General features: G+C 47.1%; 1 protein-coding gene across 2 annotated transcripts in view; it reads left to right on the top strand.

Moving 5' to 3' along the window:
• The window catches only part of LOC142579190 (glutamate receptor 1-like), a 266,702-nt gene that overhangs the window by 237,197 nt on the left and 10,340 nt on the right, over nucleotides 1-19,165 (top strand). For both annotated transcript variants that reach the window (XM_075689158.1, XM_075689159.1), the window contains exons 11-14: nucleotides 77-432; nucleotides 12,659-12,857; nucleotides 17,073-17,317; nucleotides 18,586-18,694. In XM_075689158.1, coding sequence (XP_075545273.1) covers nucleotides 77-432; nucleotides 12,659-12,857; nucleotides 17,073-17,317; nucleotides 18,586-18,694 — 909 coding nt within the window. The remainder of the gene's footprint in view (nucleotides 1-76; nucleotides 433-12,658; nucleotides 12,858-17,072; nucleotides 17,318-18,585; nucleotides 18,695-19,165) is intronic.

Below are 19,165 nucleotides of genomic sequence, written 5' to 3'. Positions count from 1 at the left end.
GTTGCATTCAGTCAGCGGTAATGGAGCGAGTCTCACGTATTATTCCACATCGCACGCGGTATGCTTTCTCTTCCAGGAGGCCAACATGGCGATCGCGCCTCTGACCATCACCTCGGCCCGGGAACGGGTGATCGACTTCACCAAGCCCTTCATGTCGTTGGGCATCAGCATCATGATCAAGAAGCCCATGAAAAAGAAGCCCGGCGTGTTCTCCTTCATGAACCCGCTGTCGCGCGAGATCTGGATGTGCATCATATTCGCCTACGTGGGCGTCTCGGTGGTGCTCTTCCTCGTCAGCCGGTTCTCGCCGCGCGAGTGGCGCTACGAGGAGACCTTCGTGGGGCCCTCGGTGTCCAACGACTTCTCGCTCTACAACAGTCTCTGGTTCTCCCTGGGCGCTTTCATGCAGCAGGGATGCGACATCTGCCCCAGGTACGGGACACACAGGCCGCCCGCGCAGGCCCTCGCCACACAAATACACACACAATGTCGCACCGAGTGCCGCACGGTACACAACTTCCCTCTCAACTCTCTGTTCACGCACTTAACAAGCATGCTCCGCGATACAGCACGCCCCGGAAGTGCCTTATAGTCTTCGGTCCTACGCAATACTGAAAGGTATCGTTAGTTATCTCCCGTTGCTATGCAGACGCAAACTGTGAAACACGTTTGAGTGGAAGGCCCCTCGGCACGCTAAATGCATTCATAAAGGCATCACAGCTTTCGCTTTCGTTCCAAACAAGGAAACGTGATGAAGATCCGAAATCTATTGGGCACGCCTCAGAGCAAGGCAGCTGAGGCTAAATCAGTTGCAGCTATCACTTTTGGACAACGCAATGTGACATCTGTTGCTTATCTCATTTTGTGAAGAAGTTTCAGGCACGTTTGAGTGGAAGGCTGGTTATAGGTAGAACGCAGTGCGCCCTTTACTTTTATAAAGTAGCGTATAACATGATGTTCATCTGCCATGATTACGAAGTTTCAGTGATTACGACACATGTACGTGCGAATCGCAGACGCATTTGGAGCCAGGGTCTTTGATCACCTTCGTGTCAAAAGATGGAACGAAACTCACACCACCATGCGGTGATGCCACCAAGTGTTGACACTACGTGTCGGTAAATAGCTGAGTTATAGGGGACTACCTAGCACTCTATTTCTTCTGATTTTCTGTGCCTAGACCTGATACTGGTGAATTCTTTCACCTCGCCCTTTCATTATATATAGCATCACGCCCTTTATGGTTTTAATGCCCAATCGCTCTTGCGCTTGGTGTCCCCCAATCTTTCTGTGAAAATTGTTATGTAAATTACGTGGGCGTACATAAGTTTGATAGTATTCCTGAAAATGCTTGCCCAGCGAGCTGCTTCTGAATTCAACAACTTCCAGGGCGAAATCAAATAGCCTGTTTCACACTTTCTTTTTCTTCGTATTAGTTTTTTTATTACTATTATTTGTTTGATTAACGTCGAGCAGAAAACTATATTTGTTGGCACTGTTCATTGTGTTGAAACTCAGTAGCCGTGAGATCGCTAGGTGTTGCAGAGCCGATAGCCCATGTACGAGTATAGCTATATCACAAGACATTAGCGGTGGTTGACCACGCGATAGCGCTGCTGTATGCCGAACTATGCAGCTCCCGCTGATTATGGTAGTTGCTTGCGACGGAACTGTAATTGTCGAGTGACGTTTTATGGCAAAAAGGCTGCAAGCATGGACGCGCCAAAGACAGATCGCTCTTGTAATGCCGTGCAAATAAGCCTCCGTCAGACTTTGGCGTACAAAGTCTGTCCTCTCCCCAATACATTTTTGGTTGCGTATAAGCGATAGACAAAGGGAAATCCAGAACAAACTTTCGGATACATCGAAGATAAAAACCATCAGTTTAACAGATAACTATGTGGGAGCGATAGTATGGTTTAGCAGTTAAACAGAGTACAGAAATCAGCTGCGAAGGAAGGGTAGCACTACTCGACTTCAACATCGAAGTATTTATTTGCGCACTCAAGCTATATGACCTTAACAAACGTTCTTAGGACAATACTAGAAGCTCGTTAGAACGCACCAAGTTAAAGTAACATAATAGTCCAAACGTTTATCCGTGGTGACGAATATTTTCCTGCAGGTACTGACGGACAGCTGATGGCTATAACTTAGCCGTGAAGCTGATGTGTGGCAAGAGTAAAATCTATTATAATGCCGAACAAAATAGAAAATTGGAGGCCAAGGAGTCATCAGGTTCGCCTTGCGTTGCGCCAAACAGCGAACAGTCAGAGGTCAAAGAGGCGAAATTTTGCCAGAAGTTTTCTGAATACCTGAACCAGGCCAGTGTCAGTGAAATTCTTGCTCTTGAGAGGAACGTGTTTTTGCGAAATACTTTTTTGTCCGTTGTTCCTCGGTCACTGGTTCAACTATGTACCCAATGGAGTGAGTCTCTCTGCAAATGTTGGCACGAAGTTGACGAATCCCAACAGTAAGACGCTTACAAGTGCCCTAAAAAAGCGAAACGAGGGCAAGCACGTGCAATTAGGCTTTCATAAATGCCAAGTTGACGCTCGAACCAGACGCCAGCCCCTCACAACGAGGAAAAAAAATTATCGCGCATGCAGAACTACTACCAGCGGTGCCAGTGAAGGCAAACTTATCGGAGAGTAAGCTTCCGCTACAGAGTCTGTTTACATTGTCTGAGCAACACACTTCCGGCTACGCGCAATCGACCAAAGCTTCTTTCCGTGTCAGCCAGCCGAGAAAGAAAAGGACAAGGGGAGAAAAAAAAAAAAAGATCGTTCGCACGAAGAGGCCCACGATATGCTAAGCACTAGAATGTATATTCGGCGCATTCACGCTAACGACCGTTCTCGTCGTCCGTGAATAAATAGGGTGGGGCGTGCATTCGACAACTCCGAGCTTCGTTTAAACATCCCACGGCGGCAGCAGCAACAGCAAATGCGCCGGGAGAGAAAGCGGCGGCTCCGATGTATAACAAACACGCAGCTGTTGGTCCCGCGAGGGGGCTATACAATTTAGCGTGCGCCGCACTCAGTTGCGTCTTCGCTGATTCGACGTGCCGAATCCCGAGGGATCGACATTCCAGAATGCTGTGAGAGGTGAAAGTTTTCTTCAAGGTATCGCCCTTGTCGATATATTAGCCAATTTCTAAAGTTTCTCGCAACACTGCCACCAATGCACACTCAGCTGCCGATGCGCGAGGGAGTTGTAGTACAGGAGGCAGGACGAAAAAAAAAAAAAGTTTGGGAGCAAATACACGAGAAGGCTAAGGGATCCTGTATGCACACAGCCAACGACGCGTATCGATGCGTCCGTTGCGCGAATAGAAGGCGTGTTGACAAAGACCTGCACCCGAGGCAAAGATCTGTCTCATTCCCCCTACCCCCCTGCGCTAGCAAATGAACAAAGGCTATATGGTCTACAGAGTCCATGGCGCGCTTCCGTGGAGGCCGCGAGCGATACGGGTGGAAAAGGGACGGGAGAAATAAAGGCGCCGTGACATGGCCGCGATTTGCTCTGACAGGCTCTGCTGCATCGCGGCGCCGCCGCTGCGACATGGCGCATTTGGCGAGGATGCTTCGTTTTCTTTTCCTTTTTTTCCCCCCCATAGGATGCAGGAAGGGAGGTATGAACAGGAGACTGGCGCAGTTTCGGGAAAGTGAGCGATGGCAAGGCTACGTATTATAGCTGCTGCTTACTGACGGAAGACGGGGTATGCTGCCGTAGCTATATAGCTCAGGAGAAAACGCCGCGCCATTCCGATATCGCCAAAGTGCAGCTCAATACGCGCGTGGTCAGGCTCGAGCACCTCTTACGGCCTTCCATTTTATTTACTACAAGCTATAAAAAGTGAAACAGGGGAGCTCCCTGTGAATATGATTCCTAACAAGAATGTATTTGTAGTGTTGGGCGCCTATAATTTGTGCCTTCCTTACCTGCTCGATTCTCTAGTCCGAGACCAAGTAAGCCGGCTGCGTGTCCCTATTTTTCGGAATGCCTCGGAACTTCTAGTTGCCTCGATTACCGCCGTCTGCTTCTTTCGTTCTTTACCGTGTTCTTGTGCTGTTTTTGTTTTTATTCTGAAATGTTAGCTTGTCTTTTAGTTCCTCGCCTTCTCAATACCTTTGCGTACGTTCGCGCCAGAAGAGCAACAAATTTATTTGAAGAAGTTATGGCTCCATAAGTATAATTGCAAAATATGAGCCGCCAAATTACCGCAACCCACACTTGAAATCGCACGAAACATTAATGGTGATGAATACCACGGATATCGTTCTTTTTTATTTATCTAAGAGCCTTAAATACAGCTCGTCATTAGCCTGCAGATGCTGCAGGAATAATGTCGGAATTGCGCAAATCCGCTTTGTTAAAAATAATTATTTTTTCCCTTGGGATTTCTAAATGTGTACATTCTGCTTAGACATTACTACTGGTGCCATCTTAGATAAAATTCACCAGTATAAATGATGTTATGGCGATATAATGGGTATCGATCTGTACAAGCGTGAATTATGTGCTCACGAATAGCGGTCAATTTGATGCTAGACGCGCCGGGACCGTAGTCAGGTTTAATACTTAACTGTATTTTTTAACCTTAATTGTCATGGCGATTACAGCTGCTGAAGGAGTTACGTGCTTAAATAAATTTAGGAAGTTCACGTTGTGAAGCAACCATTGTAAAGGTATACGTACCCACAGCAGAAAAACATTTTTGTAGCAGCTACCCTTCATTTATTCACGTATTCTTAAGACAATTTTCGGGTGGACAGCTGCTATGTTCCTGTGAAGGTCTACACATATTATTAAATCAGAGCCCCATTAAAGAAACAATGGAATAAAGATGCACTGGAAGGTGGGATAGACGCGTCCGAAGTTAAGATAGCTTCCCCTGGAATTACACTGCCCCTACAAAAAAGATGTCAAAAGAAAGAAAGAAGACATATGGTAATTCTTGCTCGATACACTTTAGTTACACCGGAACTCATACAGCGCTATCACGGCGGCGAAGTCACCGAAAGGAGCACCCATCCCAGTGCGAACTAGCTTCCAACATAAATCATTACGCTGACGCTGCATCTTCGGGTTCAATGCAGGAAGCTTCTTACATAACGCACTCCGCGTGGTGCACGCTTCGCGAAACCTGGGCGTCTTCTAGGGGGAGTAACGTACTGCGACGCTAAGAGGCGGACGCGGCTATTTCCGCCCTCCAGCGGCGAAGACATTCGTAGCCGAACTACCGGAGAAGCGGTTACAGCCGGTCAGCTGTCAGTGGCCACCGACCGACCGACACGCGTGAGGTACGCGATAAGACCCGCACGGCTCGAGCTATGCTGGAATCGAAGTCGTGTTGGGAAGGTGGGGACAGCCAAGGAGGAGGAAGGGGGTAAGGGGGAGGGAGGGGAGCGACAGAGAGGCGAAGGCAGGTGGCGATGGAGGGCCTGATCAAACGGCGGAGGAGGCAAGTTGTGTTCGCTTCTGGGGCAGGTTTCCCGATTCTCGCCGCAGACTGCCGTCCAGGGTCGATGAGAGACTGCTGCCGCAGCCGCGCGAGGCGCGCTGTGATGATGAGCGCATCGCTGCGCGGCGACCCCGCTTGCTCGCCGCACCGGATACCTGTCCAACCCGCCACCCTCTTTCCCCACCTGTCTCTGTCCTCTACAGTGCTTATCTCAACCCCACACATCACCACCCTCTCCCCCTTGCCTCCCTCTTCCTACAGTACCTCCTTACGGTTGCCGCACGGGCGGCTATGCTTCGCACTAGGCCTAAACGGGATCTTGCTTGAGGCGTGACGGCTTTATGCTGTACAAATATGGCGAGCCAGGCGAGTTGGAACTGATTCATAATATCGCGTGCAGAAAACTACATAGAAAGAGAAGACAAGACAAGCGCTTTATCTTATTCAGGTGCTATTGCTCGACAAGTGCTCTGCGCCAAGCTGAGAAATATAAGAAAAAATAAAAGTTCGGACAGGAAGCATAGAAGTGCGGCTGTTGAAGCGTTCGCTGAGCTAATACGCTATGAAAAGGCATGACCGCCCCCATTTAGCAAGTTTGTGCAAGTTTCATTCTAATTCCACTTGAATTTGATCACTTCTCTATGCGTTATAGTAATGAAAGCGTGAGTGTGGCCAACGGAAAATAATAAAAACGGCACTACGATACTAAAAACAACCGAATAGAGGCACTCAAACATAGACACGTCACGTTGAATGCGAACGTGATCGTTCAAACACGTAGTGCTCTAGCTATATAATTACGTGGTTGTCTCCCTTTCCTTCGGGACATACACATCAGTAGAATGCGCGAAAGATGTCGATATAAGCATGTCGTAAGTCTTCAATTCTTTTCGCACGTGGTGTCACTGAGGGGACTGTAAAATATCAATACTGCCGAAACGGGAAGTTCAAACTGGGAATGTGCGCGAGTTTTGCTGATAATGGAAACTCGCCAACAAGGGAAAGAAACAAAGGCTAGATACAATACTGCGCTATCTGGCACTGCATTTAGCAATAGCTTTTGTATAGTTGGTTACAAACGCAGAGTAACAGAATATACAAAATAAGGCACACGGTTAGTACTACAAGCACTTGCGGACTTTGGCTAATAAGAGAATTCCAGCTTGTTTCTCGCCGCTTTGCAGGAAAAGCAAAGCGAACAATACCCTCTTTTTTTTTAAATAGCTAGAAACTGCTCCAGCGCAAAGACTAAGCACACATAACGCGTCTAGGACAATGTTCCCAGAATGTCCGACATCTCCATTCCCGCTCTTGCCATATGCCAGGGCAGAAAAAGATCACCTTCGTTCTTACAACGCGTCACTTACGAAACGCATGAACACAGCCGGTCAAGAACCAAAGCGACACAACGAATAGCGGTAGCGTGGAAAACCACCCCGTGAAAGAAATATGTCGGCTCTCGTATACTTCTCTTAACGCGTTTGTTCCCTACACCGGGCGCACTTTTCCATTAGGCTCGTATTGCCTGCTACGCGCGCGCCACATCGCAAATCATTCGTGCTCTCGGCGCGCGCTAAAAGATGCATACTCGCATCAGCGACGCGGCTGCGTACCGAGAAAGCCGTGCTCCGCGAAGTCGGCAGTGAATACTCATCTGCCGCCTTCCAACGTCACACGGGTTTGCGTCATTTGCGATTCACCGAGAAGAGAGCCTCCTGCGCAAAGCCGTAAAGGTGCTTCTCGACCTGCGGCGCGCCGTGCATGCCACCTTCTCCTCGAACACACGTACCCTTTCCTCTCGTACTCATATCAGCACAACCCCTTTCTCTCGCACGCGGTCAACATGTCGTCCTTCCAGTATGTCTGCCTGCATGCCTGCTAGTGCTACCAGGAAGAGTTGACGAAGATGACGACCATTTGCCGGTGTGTCGTACACCCATTACGCCGACACGATAGAAGCCACCAACAGCGCAATTGTCTTCCTAAACACCTCACCCCCGGCTCTCCTCCCCCCTCCCCTCATCCACACACACAAACACATACACACACACACAGACACACATACACGATCCTCTAGGAATAGTAATTTGAATAGTTCTTGTTTAAGGCGACATGACGGAGACGTCTCTCGCCACGGACAACGTAAGTGTCTCACTGAAGCCGGACACCTCTGAGCTATACAGTATATTACACAGCAGCAGATTGCCACCAGCCACTACGCGTTCCCAAGTGGTCTCTCTACAAATTACTCACCGAGCGCAATGCTGCTTAGCCTCAGCTGGGCATCGATCGAGGCGTCTTCTTGCTGTCGGTAACTGAGTGCCGCTTTCACTTGGCGTAGACATTCCCTGCTTCTACCAGAAGAAATCGAAACGCCGACCTCCTTCCTTTCTTTTTCTGGTAACCATGCCCGCTTCCGTGGTTAGCTATGACACGAAATATTAGTGTTTAAAGCCACTCGGCTCGTTAAGTGGCAGCAGGAAACGAAGCCGCAACACCAAGGTTTCAGTATGGCAGGCTAACTGGTCATGAAGGCACTACTGTGAACGCTGTTATGCTCCGCCATGTCATCAAATTCCGCCGTTTTACCGTTTTAAACCAAAGACAAGCGGCATATCCAGCGCGTTAGCCAGTCAAAGCTGACAAAATGGCTAATTCGACATTCTTGCGGAATTCGACCATGTCCAGGATAGCACTCAGAGCCACGCTTTGGCGGCGCGGCTTGCTGTAGTGTATCAGATTTGATTTTTTTTTAAATTGAAGTGTATCTACCAGAGGCTGGCGCCATGTGTGATGCTGGATACGCCTTCTAACTCAAGCGAAAAGTACATGGTAGTGATGGGCCAGTTCAAAGAAACAAACAAACATATGAGCAAGCAATACAAAATATTGAAATACAATGTAAATAAAAGCCGCCAAGTGCTAACTCGTAGTTCAAAGAAGTTCAAATTGGCACATTTTACGTCACAAGATAGAGAATTTCCCGCCAAATATTGACATATCAGACTTCTTTCTTACACGGTGACCACGCATAAAACAACATATTAGTTTTCGTTGTTACTTGTAGGAGAGAAAATAAGGTTTGCCTATTTGCCTGGATAAGCGAATAAGACTTGCCTTTAGATGAGCAGACAGCAATGCACACTTCGTTTGATGTTTGAAATGAAGCTGCGCATTGTGAAACCGCAGTGTGCAACAAGAACTTTGATGTCACGCCCAAGTTACATTTCCGTTTGGAATGACAGCGACTACGCGGGAGCCATCGAGCAGACAATGCATAATTCACAATATCGGATTAGGTTACAACAGTGATGCGGATTATCGTGTTCCTGACGCGGCGTTTATGTGGATTCACAGCAAGTCTGGAAACTGCTTGTATACACGGACAGGCTAAACCAGGCTGCTTCCACCGCTTACAACATCTCCACCGGCAACGCAACGTAGGAAACGAAGGTGAAGTGAACGCCGGAGGAGGGAACGACTAAATTACGCAACCGCGTGCACACTTGCTGTCAAATCTGCGTGGCCGAAATTGGCTCAGTGCCACATCTGGAGGCGCAATGCACAGACACTTCTAAGTCCAGATCGTGGGCGGGCATGTGCGTAGGCAGAGGCGAAGTGTGACTGTCAGCTGGTAATTGGATTTATCTGTAACACCTGTCTCGCCTGGTTGCAGCGAAATTCGTGCGAGCAGTCTGCCAGCGCTGAGGAAGGTAATCTTTTTTGCTTAGCCGCGCTTTCCTCCGCCCTCTTTTACATCCGTCGGCTTTGTAGCATAGCTTCGATTCGCTGTTCTTAAGGCTCCTACTAGGACTGAGTAAATAAAAAGCGTACGAAAACTTGACCAGTGCCTCGTGCAAAGAGCACTACCCACAAAGGTAGCTTTAACAAGGGTGAAAGCAAGAATCTTGGTGATTCCCGCCTAAGGATGACACGTCTTCGCCAGTTTGAAGTGTGTCTGCTTCTCATTTCATTAAGAGGTATCAGCCCTGAGGGACGTCACACGACAAGGCGGAGAATGGTGACCACTGAGGAGAGCGGTGTAGGTACAGCGTGCCTGAATTAGCCGCCGACCATATATATTAGAACCCAGAAGATTCTGTTTATGAATTCTTGCGCGATAGCACGCCCTTCCTTCGCGCCTGTCATCTGCGGACTCTAAATGAGTAAGCTCGTTTAGGTAATTAGGCGAGTTGACAATTTAATTAGAGTAATTGAATACATGCCTCTATTTCGACATCCATAAGTGCTGTAGCTGGTTTTCGGCGCTTTGGCAATGAAGAAACCGCAGTACAAAAAATAAATATTGTGCAGGTGAGCATGACCGGTTTTGAAGGCACAAGGCACGAAAGATACCCCAGCTGCGCTGGTATCCCTCTGCGTTTTTTTTTTTCATTTATATTTTACTTTCGAGGTTATTCGAAGCAGTTTCTCGTGCTGCAATGACCGCCGCTGCGCTTTACTTGTACATTTATCTTTATTACTGAGTCACATGAACCTACTAGGAGAACGAGAAGCATACGATAGATTTTTCAAGTTTGCCAAGAATCTAGTTAGGTTAGCTCCTGAAGTTCTCAGGGGAATTCGTTTTTCACTGAAGTAACGATGAAGCAACTAACCAGCGAAGCGGATGCCATATAGGATGGCACGCTTTTTCGTTCTATCTTCTTTTTTACAATATGGTAATCTATACTTTCTGAACTAAAATAATATGGATAGATGGCATACTGCCTACGCTGATAGGGCGGTTTCTTGAGCGCATGATTGCACAGAGAACGTAAGTATATGAAAGAAATGGAAGCGGGGAGAAGTGGCGCACATCACGTGTAATCTCATCTTCGCGGCCGTGTGGGCAGAACTTGGAACAAACTGAAAACTGATTATTGAAATTGAGAAAGCAGCGTCCACACAAATCATAATGGGACCGCCATACCGGCACAATAAACTTGCTTCTTGCACGACCGTGCATTCCATGACGCAGATGTCATCCGTAAGCATTTATGGAGACAAAGAAAGGATCGAGTGTAAGCACAAGACCCTCCTTAGTCTCGATTGTGTGTATTTAGTTGAGATCAAAGCCAAAAGGCACTGTAAAGAATTGTTGGTGGGAGCGAATGGGACACCTCCTTACTTTACCCTGCTTATAACACCTTAACGGCCATGAATGCTTTCGGAAAATTGACGAAAAGTGCGCTTTTTTTATATATCTGCATTCTTGATGCCACTTTTTCCTAAGAAGATATTATACCAGGAGTACTAACCGCGTTTACTTCTCTTATTGAAAAGGTAGAAAAAATATTGTGTAGTATTTATTTATGTGTCAAAATTATAACAAACTGCAACCTTCGTTTGACCATACGAAAAAAACAAGAAATGAAACCTGGAGTTGCAGAAAGGCATCTCGACCGCGTGGAATAGACGCGATATAATAAAAATGTGAAACTGGGAGGTTAAGGAGGCATATCGTTAATTTCGCTCAAAATTCCCCAGTTCTGGGCGTTGGTCATATGGTCTGACTCGTCATGTGGTGTACTATTGCTTGTTAATTTTTGAAAATCATAATCGTCATCACCTTGATTGTCCAGGAACTAATCATCGTCACTGGAATGATTTTAACTCAAAAACATCATTCCTGCAGTGTGGTTCTTGGCGCCTACACGCGCCGCCCGCGATGTCGGCTCCATGTTAGAGCGCCGCTGTTAGGCGCCCGTTCCTGCGACGAGTGTCGGCGTTGGCGTTGTCCCTCGTAAACGAGCGAACGAGCACGTTGAAAGATGAAAGCGAACGCGGAGCGCTGCGGGAGATTAAAGACGGCGATAGCGAAGAGAGACCGAGAAGGAAAGAGGAGGAGGAAAGCAAGACCATACGGCGGAAAGCGGAGGAGGAGGGTATGGCGAAAGCGCGAGAAGCGTAATGCCGCGCAAGACGGGTGCTGCGACGACGATGACCACGAGATGGCGCCAGAGTAGCGTACGTCGCCTGTATGGCAACAAAGCGCTGCATGAGCGGAGGAGGTCTGTCTGCGGTGGCTGCTGTGAATCACGCCACGCGTCATCCACGCGGTGCCTCTCGTGATCTCCCGATTAGCGAGGTAGGCGCGCCACATTTCGCTCGGTTTTCAACGTGCCACCCGAAACAGATCATCAGCGCCAGCTAATATATCGCGAAATGAAAACACGTATAGAGCTGCGCTCAAATTTCGCAATAGAGAGTACCGAAATCCTCGGCGATTGTATTATGATCTAGTGTTGGCAGACACAACTTCAGAGAGGCTGTTCTTGGCTGCCTAGAAAAAAAAACACAGCCTAAACGCTGAATGCCCAAGCATATTCTGGCAGTTGCACGTAGTTCTTTATTATTTCTTTTACCTTAAACAGCTCATGTCGGCCGTAATAAAGATATGAATAACAAATGCACGACGACAATTATTACGTCGTTGACTACGCTTTACAGCAACATCTAAGTATACAATATGGTTGGCCACAGCAGTAATATACATGCGTATTACTGAGTTCAACTCTACGCCACAAGATGGCGCGGCCAACCTGATTACTTGCGTTTGCGTCCCCAGTATTTCGTGAACGGGTAATATGTATACGAACAAGTTAAAACTACATTAAAGAGTTTTGCTAGGTGCGGTATTCCCGTAAACGCAGGCGGACTTGGCGTTTTACCGGATGGTCTCCCGCCCATCTGGCAAAACAGGTGGTGTGTCACCTTTTGGCGCTGAGCTGAACCAGACAAAGACAGAGCTAATATTGCATCAACCAAGTGTTTTCTACTTGGCAGCTGCTGCAATTTTCTGCAGCGGCGAATCGGGACGCACCTATACCACTACGAAAATTTAGACCAGCAGACGAAACGAATGCACTTGGTTACTTTATTATTTGCACAGTGCTTTTCTGGTAGAGCCCTGCGCCATCGGGTGGCAGCACCGCTCCGTCAGCTCACGCTTACGCCTCCGCCCCTCCGGTAAAACGCCCTGTCCGCCTGCGTTTACCGGAGTGCCGGAGAAGCTAAAACTCTCTATCATCGTGAAGGCATGTTTGAGACGCGCTCGAAGCGAGGTGTCATGGCCAGTCATACGCGCTACATCTCAATGTGAGGACGCAAGTGTGCAGAGCTTCTGAGCCACTTTGTCAGGGTAGCTGAAGCGCATACCTGCAGTGCATGGCCGCGCTCGCGTCGCAGGTCCGTGTCGGGCCGCATGGTGGGCAGCGTTTGGTGGTTCTTCACGCTCATCATCATCTCATCGTACACGGCCAATTTGGCCGCCTTCCTGACCGTCGAGCGGATGGTAACGCCCATCAACTCGGCCGACGACCTCGCCAAGCAGACCGAGGTCGAGTACGGCACGCTGTGGTACTCCTCCACGCAAGAATTCTTCAGGGTAAGCGCGGCATTTCGGTTATGTACTTCTCTTGCCTCGCTCGTGTTGTCGACGCATGTTTTTACTGCTTGCCACCTACGGCCTGATTGTTGTCCACGCCATCACGCGTGCGACATTTGTTTCTCTTTTTTTGTGTGTGTGTCACTTCCCACCTTGTAAAACCGAGCACCCTAAAGTATGCGGTTGTCTTCAACATTTCGGTGAACAGAGAAAAGTTACGTGAAATCCGGAAGTTTCACCAGAAGCGTCGATTCCTAAACAGCGACACATTATTAGAAAAAAGGAAAAGAAGGCTTTCCGCTCGAGGAGGACTTTGTCTTATCATTCTGTACAGCTATATCGAAGGGGTAGGAATACTCTCATTCTACTTCTTTTTGTTGCATCGTTGTTACGCTATTTACTGTTAGTAGTCAGATCTCCAAACAGCCTCTAACTATAAAAACAAGTAGGTCGCTGGTGGCAGCTCTCATGCCTATGTGAAAAGGCAACAGGAAAAACGCCTATGAAAGAAAAAAATATATATGTAGACCCAGAGCATAATTTGGAATCTATGTGAAGCGAAGCTTTCGTGAAGTGGTTCATTAAATGCTGTAACACTGTTCATCTTCTACAGTGCGTTTTCCAGCATGGCGATTGCGTGCGTGCCGGAAAGTGAGCAAGACGCGGAAAACCGACTATGTGATCCACGTGATCCACGTTACCGCGGATTGTACTGCCTCCGTGATCGGCCCAGTTTCCATCGCGCCACCTTCTGGATCAGCCCAGTTTACTGGGGCACTATCCTCAGGAACGGGCCACCTTATCCGGCAAGCCGGCAAGCCGAATGAACAGACGTGCCAAATCCCGTAATAAAGTTAGATAAATATGATTTAATGAAATCCCGTAATGAAAGGCATATGAAGATTCGCTTTAATAAAAGAACTTTAAGCTCTAAAAGGATTAAACTTGTTGCAGGTATTTTTAGGTACCGTTTATTGCTTCACTGCGTAATATATAGAACACAGCAGGCAACTGGCGGATATGTAGGGGTAGTACAAATTAAGCTACATCTACAGGGCGTTTTTCTTTTTTTTAGACAATGCAGATGTTTTTATAAAAGCTCTCTGACCGTAAGATACATGTCGTCTTCGCAACGAGCTCTACGGTGAGGCGGAACTAATTTGCCGCTGCTTAAGATACACTGAGAAAACTAATTAACAAAGCTTTGCTAATTAACTTTTTTTAGGTGCTTTTACTACATACATTACATGCCTTTACTAGCCACTGGGATCTGCTGAAACAGTATGCACATTAGACTCAAGAAGCCCTGGAATAAGAAACCCTCGTAGGCAGCGTGGTCCATTAAAAAGTTTTCATGCATTTTGTCTTTTTGTGCGTGTGTGTGCACCCTTCGATTTACGACCCTTCTCGACAAACTAAACCCGGAACTTTTCGTCTTTAAAGCCGAAGCTTATAGTCAAATGCGAGCAACCTCACCGCGTCTCTTATGGTTCTCCACGGATTCCTGGTGTGAGTGCCTGCGGATAAACTATGCGATCGTGCGGTATAAATCGAGCCGTCTAGATTGAGCAGCCGCGAAGAAGAGGCCCGACTAAAGGGGGGCAAGCCTGCCATCGCTTTCTGGCACCGCTTGATTGCTTTGAACACCCGGCGTTCCCGCTTTGTCACCGGTTTAGGGCGAATCCCCAGGGCACTACAGCTAGTCGCTCGCTTTCCGAGGCCAGAAAACTAGACTAAGCAAAAGGCATTTTCGTCCTATCAGCAGCCCGCCCTTCAAAGACCTTCTCCTATCGCCGGGAACGGCCGGCTGCGCGTGTCGTGACAGTTTTCTTTTTTTCTTTTTGTTTATTTTCTCTCCGTAGTGTTTGCGAGACGGTGACACAGGAGCTGAAAGGCTAAGCAGCGCAAGTCGGTGTCCTACCGCTGTATTATTTTGTCCTTCTTTCCCCCTGAATCGCTCTCTTTGCATGACTAGAGCGCTCTATGCTTGAACGACGGTTTCATTATTTTGCTTTTTGTTTAATATATAGATGTGAAGCATTATACTGCTGGCCTGCGCATGTAGCAAATTATGCACTATTATACTTTGCCTGCCATATATTCTAGGGTATACAGTAGATGAATTGTGGTCACAAGCGGGTCCTTTTTTTTTTTTTTTTTTACTGGAATGTAAGATACCAAGGGCGCCCTTGGCGCGCTTTATCAAAGTTTGGCCTGATTTGCCCGTTATACTTTTTCGCTGTTCTTTATTGTTTTTCTCGACATGTCTTTTTTCCTACTGTTCTTTTGTATTTCTTCGAGGGAGTTTTCTGGCAGGTTGGCCGTTTCTTCCCTACCAAAGTAAATATAGCTGGATAACAGCCAACGTTCATGTCTCATCTTGGTGAACTTACTTGATATGCCTTGTGCACAAGGCTGGATACGTTGTATCTTCCAGGTGAATTCGCGAGAGGGCCAGGCCTACCATGCAGGAGACGCAGCTCTACCATACTTTTGCGACGTTAGGTGATATATGGATATTCGCGCTGCATCGAGCAGCAGCACCGTATGTTGCTGCCGTAAGCTGTTGCTGTAGTAGCTCACCGACAATGACCATTATAATGTCATCAAGCCAAAAACAAAACTCAATAGTCACGAAATAAAACTGACTGTACGACTAACTCCATCAACAGAATATTTTTTAAACGAAGCTTTCCTGCCGTGTTTCAGGCACTTTTTCGTACTTACCTAGCCTCAAATGCCGAACGCCATGGACGCATGCTCCGACAAGCGGCATAAAACAGCCTTTCTTGCAGACAAGCCCGCACGTTCAGACGCTTGGCGCGTTTCGATCCGCACTTTGCACTAGAAGACACCTACGCATCATAAACAGAATGAGTGCAACGCGACACTATGGATATACCACTGAAAATTGACACAAATACATGTATGATCTACTGCGTGTAAATATGTGTATATAATATCCAGCCTGTCTATAATTGCCTGCAAATAAGATCATTTCTTCGTAAAACATGATGCTTTTAATTCTAATTATACCTTGACGACCACATTTCATATCACACACACATTTGTTAATGAGCCAATAACATCAAGAATGCTTCGCTTTATGCAGACGTCAACTGGAGTTGAGTGTGCCTGTTGTTGGTGGTGGCGTTTCATCCAATTCTCTTAGCGCATGTATTTGCCTTATTCTTATGTTACTCCAGGTATGTCATGAACGGTTCACTTTCTTGATATTCCCGTTACGTCAGCGTACTCTTGTTTGACGTTTACGTGTTACCAGACTTCACGTTTATATGTTAGGATGTTACCAGGACTCTTATGTTACTATATATACTGAGAGTTATATCCCTCTGCTGTTATTGTAACCCTTTTCATATTTAATCTAATAATACCCACGCCCACATAATTTTAACCTCACTGCCTACTATGTCCCTCTCGCTCTACATTACTTTCGCCTCAAATGGGATTCACTGTATTTCCCTAATGCAGTCTACTCCCCTTACTTCAACCCTTGCGAGACCACACGATTTGATCGAATTATCCGAAATGTCGAGTTAGCAGACGGCGGCAAAATTTGCGAATTTCAATATATTTTTATTGTTTATTGCTCGTAATGTCTTTTCGTTTCTTGATCTTGAAGGACGACTCAACCAGCATGACGTGAATAGCACCGACATGTTTAAAAGTTGTCTCAGCGTAACACGACACGAAACAAGCGGGAACGAATTGCTTCACGGGTGAAAGAAGCGTGGGCTATAAGAAGATAGAAAGATATTAAATATAACAGCTGCACGGCTAGGGCAGCAGTAGCACTATCTGCTAAATTTCTTGTATTCAAGCTATTGGTAACCGTTGCGAGCATGAGGGCGCACAGGTGGAAGCCGAATTAACCGAATCGGCATGTTTTCGAGTACAAACTAAGCGCGTCCTCCTTTCATAGCAATGTCTAGTATTTCGCCAGGCCTTTGCAGTGCGTTCGAATTAAGCGAGAAGTCGAATTAGCTGAGGGCGAATTAACAAGAGCCGATTGTATCACAGTTATAGTGATATACTCACGCATATCACTCGGTCTTGAATTACGTGCCCATTACGCCTCCAGTGGCGACGACTGTTGGGCAAAATGGCAGGCTTTCAAATAAAGGAGAAAAAAAATCTGTCCTTCAATTTATCCTTCTCGCCCTCCTTCTCTTCCCCGCGCCTGTCGTCACGCAGAGATCAAAAATCGCCGTCTACGCCCGCATGTGGGAGTTCATGAACTCAAACAGCCGGGTGTTCACCTCGTCGTACGAGGAAGGCATTCGGCGCGTGCGCGAGTCCAAGGGCAAATACGCCTTCCTCATGGAGTCCACCAAGAACGACTACATCAACGAGCGCCAGCCCTGCGACACCATGAAGGTGGGCGGGAACCTGGACGCCAAGGGATACGGGGTGGCAACACCCCTCGGATCTACACTCAGGTAAGCGATGCCTCAGCCGAAGGCCAAACATTTATAGCACGTCCTGCTAACACGGTTGACTTGATCATGATCATCATCATCAACAAGAACAGCCTATATATATTGTTACTGGACGAAGACCTCTCGCAGCAATATCCAGTTACCCCTGTCTTGTGACAGCCGACTCCAACTTGGGCTGGCAAATTTTCTAATTTCATCACACCACCTAATTCCCCGCTGTCCTCGACTGCATTTCCCTTCCTTTGGCACCCATTTTATAACTCTTATATATACCACCAGTTACCTGCCCTATACGCATTACATATACTGCTGAGCTCCATTTCGTTAATCTTAATGTCAGCTGGAATGTCAGCTAACCCCGTTTACTTTTTAAACCAGATCGCTGTCTTCCTGTCTCTTAAAACTACGCCTAACATTTTCGTTTCATGGCTCGTCGCATGCGTGGCTAATAATAGTCTACAATTCCCGTGAAGAATTGCAAAAGGATGATTTGGAGTTATATTTTCTCGAGCTCACAAACGCGTTGGTTAAGATCAGAATAGTTTGTCCCGATTGATTGATTGATTGATTGATTGATTGATTGATTGATTGATTGATTGATTGATTGATTGATTGATTGATTGATTGATTGATTTTACCAACCCGAAGGAACCCTCTGGCTTGGCGCCGCAGTGGAGGGCTCCAGGTTATCTTGATTCAATTAGTTTCTTTAACGATCGCCCAAATCTAAATACACGACCAGCTTTTCTCTTTTTTTTTTCAGTATACCGTCATCGCACTGCAGCTACCATAGCCAGGAATCGAACTAAGGGCATTTCGCTCAACACCAGGTTGTCACAGCATTGCGTCACAGCAGTCGATTAAATCCTTCGTTGCTGAATATTGCACATATTTTTTCAATGTCGCCTCGACCTCCTAAATGCAGACGAGAAGTTTGTTCACAAAAGGTATTCATAATCACAAGTATGAAAAATAACAACGCAAAGCAAATATGAAGAGAAAAGTGGACACTAGATGTGGCTGAAACTCTATCGACAGGCACCCCTTTCCACCGGGCCTCCCCCCCCCCCCCAAAAAAAAATAAAAGAAAAAAGAAATCATCAAAAATAGGTCAGAGGTGTAACAGAAAAATAAAAAAATAATGTTAACGACAAAATAGTCGTTTCCGCAGAACCTGTACTACAACCGTAAAAGTTCACTCCATATTTTTTTTTTCGGGGCTGTCAATGCGACACACTGACGCATGACGTTCGTTCTTGGTCTGACAGGGACCGCCTTAACCTGGCCGTGCTGACTTTCAAAGAGAACGGAGACCTGGCGCGCCTCGAGAACAAATGGTGGTACGATAGGAGCGAGTGCAAGACGGGCGACAGCAAGGTGAGCAGCCCTGGCGACGGTCGTCATTCCGCGCGGCTTCTTCGGCAGAGGAGCATTCTGATGCGTTGAACATGTCACAGCGCGAACCGCTGCAGGAGCGCGCCGGTGTTACGGCGAGTGACTGTTTAGCGCCGTTTACCCCCGACAGTGTAGTCCTTCCATAGTCGCTTCATGTCACCGGCTTCCAGGCCGGCACTGTAGAAACATTGACAATTGGGCCTGTCAGTATGACTTCATTGTGGATAAACAGCGCAATCAAACGCGTACACGGGAAGGAAGGGACAAGTCAGCGTGCTGTACTGCCCCTTCTCCCCCTTGCGCTGTTTAGGCACAATAAATTTCAGGCCGGCATCAAGTGCTTTCGAGACGTTCAGTATTGTGCATACGCTCACCGGTGATATCTTGTGAGCAAAAAGAATAACTCACGTTGAAAAAAAAAAAACGGTAGTCGTCCCAGCGTATGCTTTACAA

Source organism: Dermacentor variabilis, chromosome 4, assembly GCF_050947875.1.
Source record: "Dermacentor variabilis isolate Ectoservices chromosome 4, ASM5094787v1, whole genome shotgun sequence".
In the NCBI taxonomy this organism is placed as follows: domain Eukaryota; kingdom Metazoa; phylum Arthropoda; class Arachnida; order Ixodida; family Ixodidae; genus Dermacentor; species Dermacentor variabilis.
This window is presented reverse-complemented; position numbering and strand designations above follow the sequence as displayed.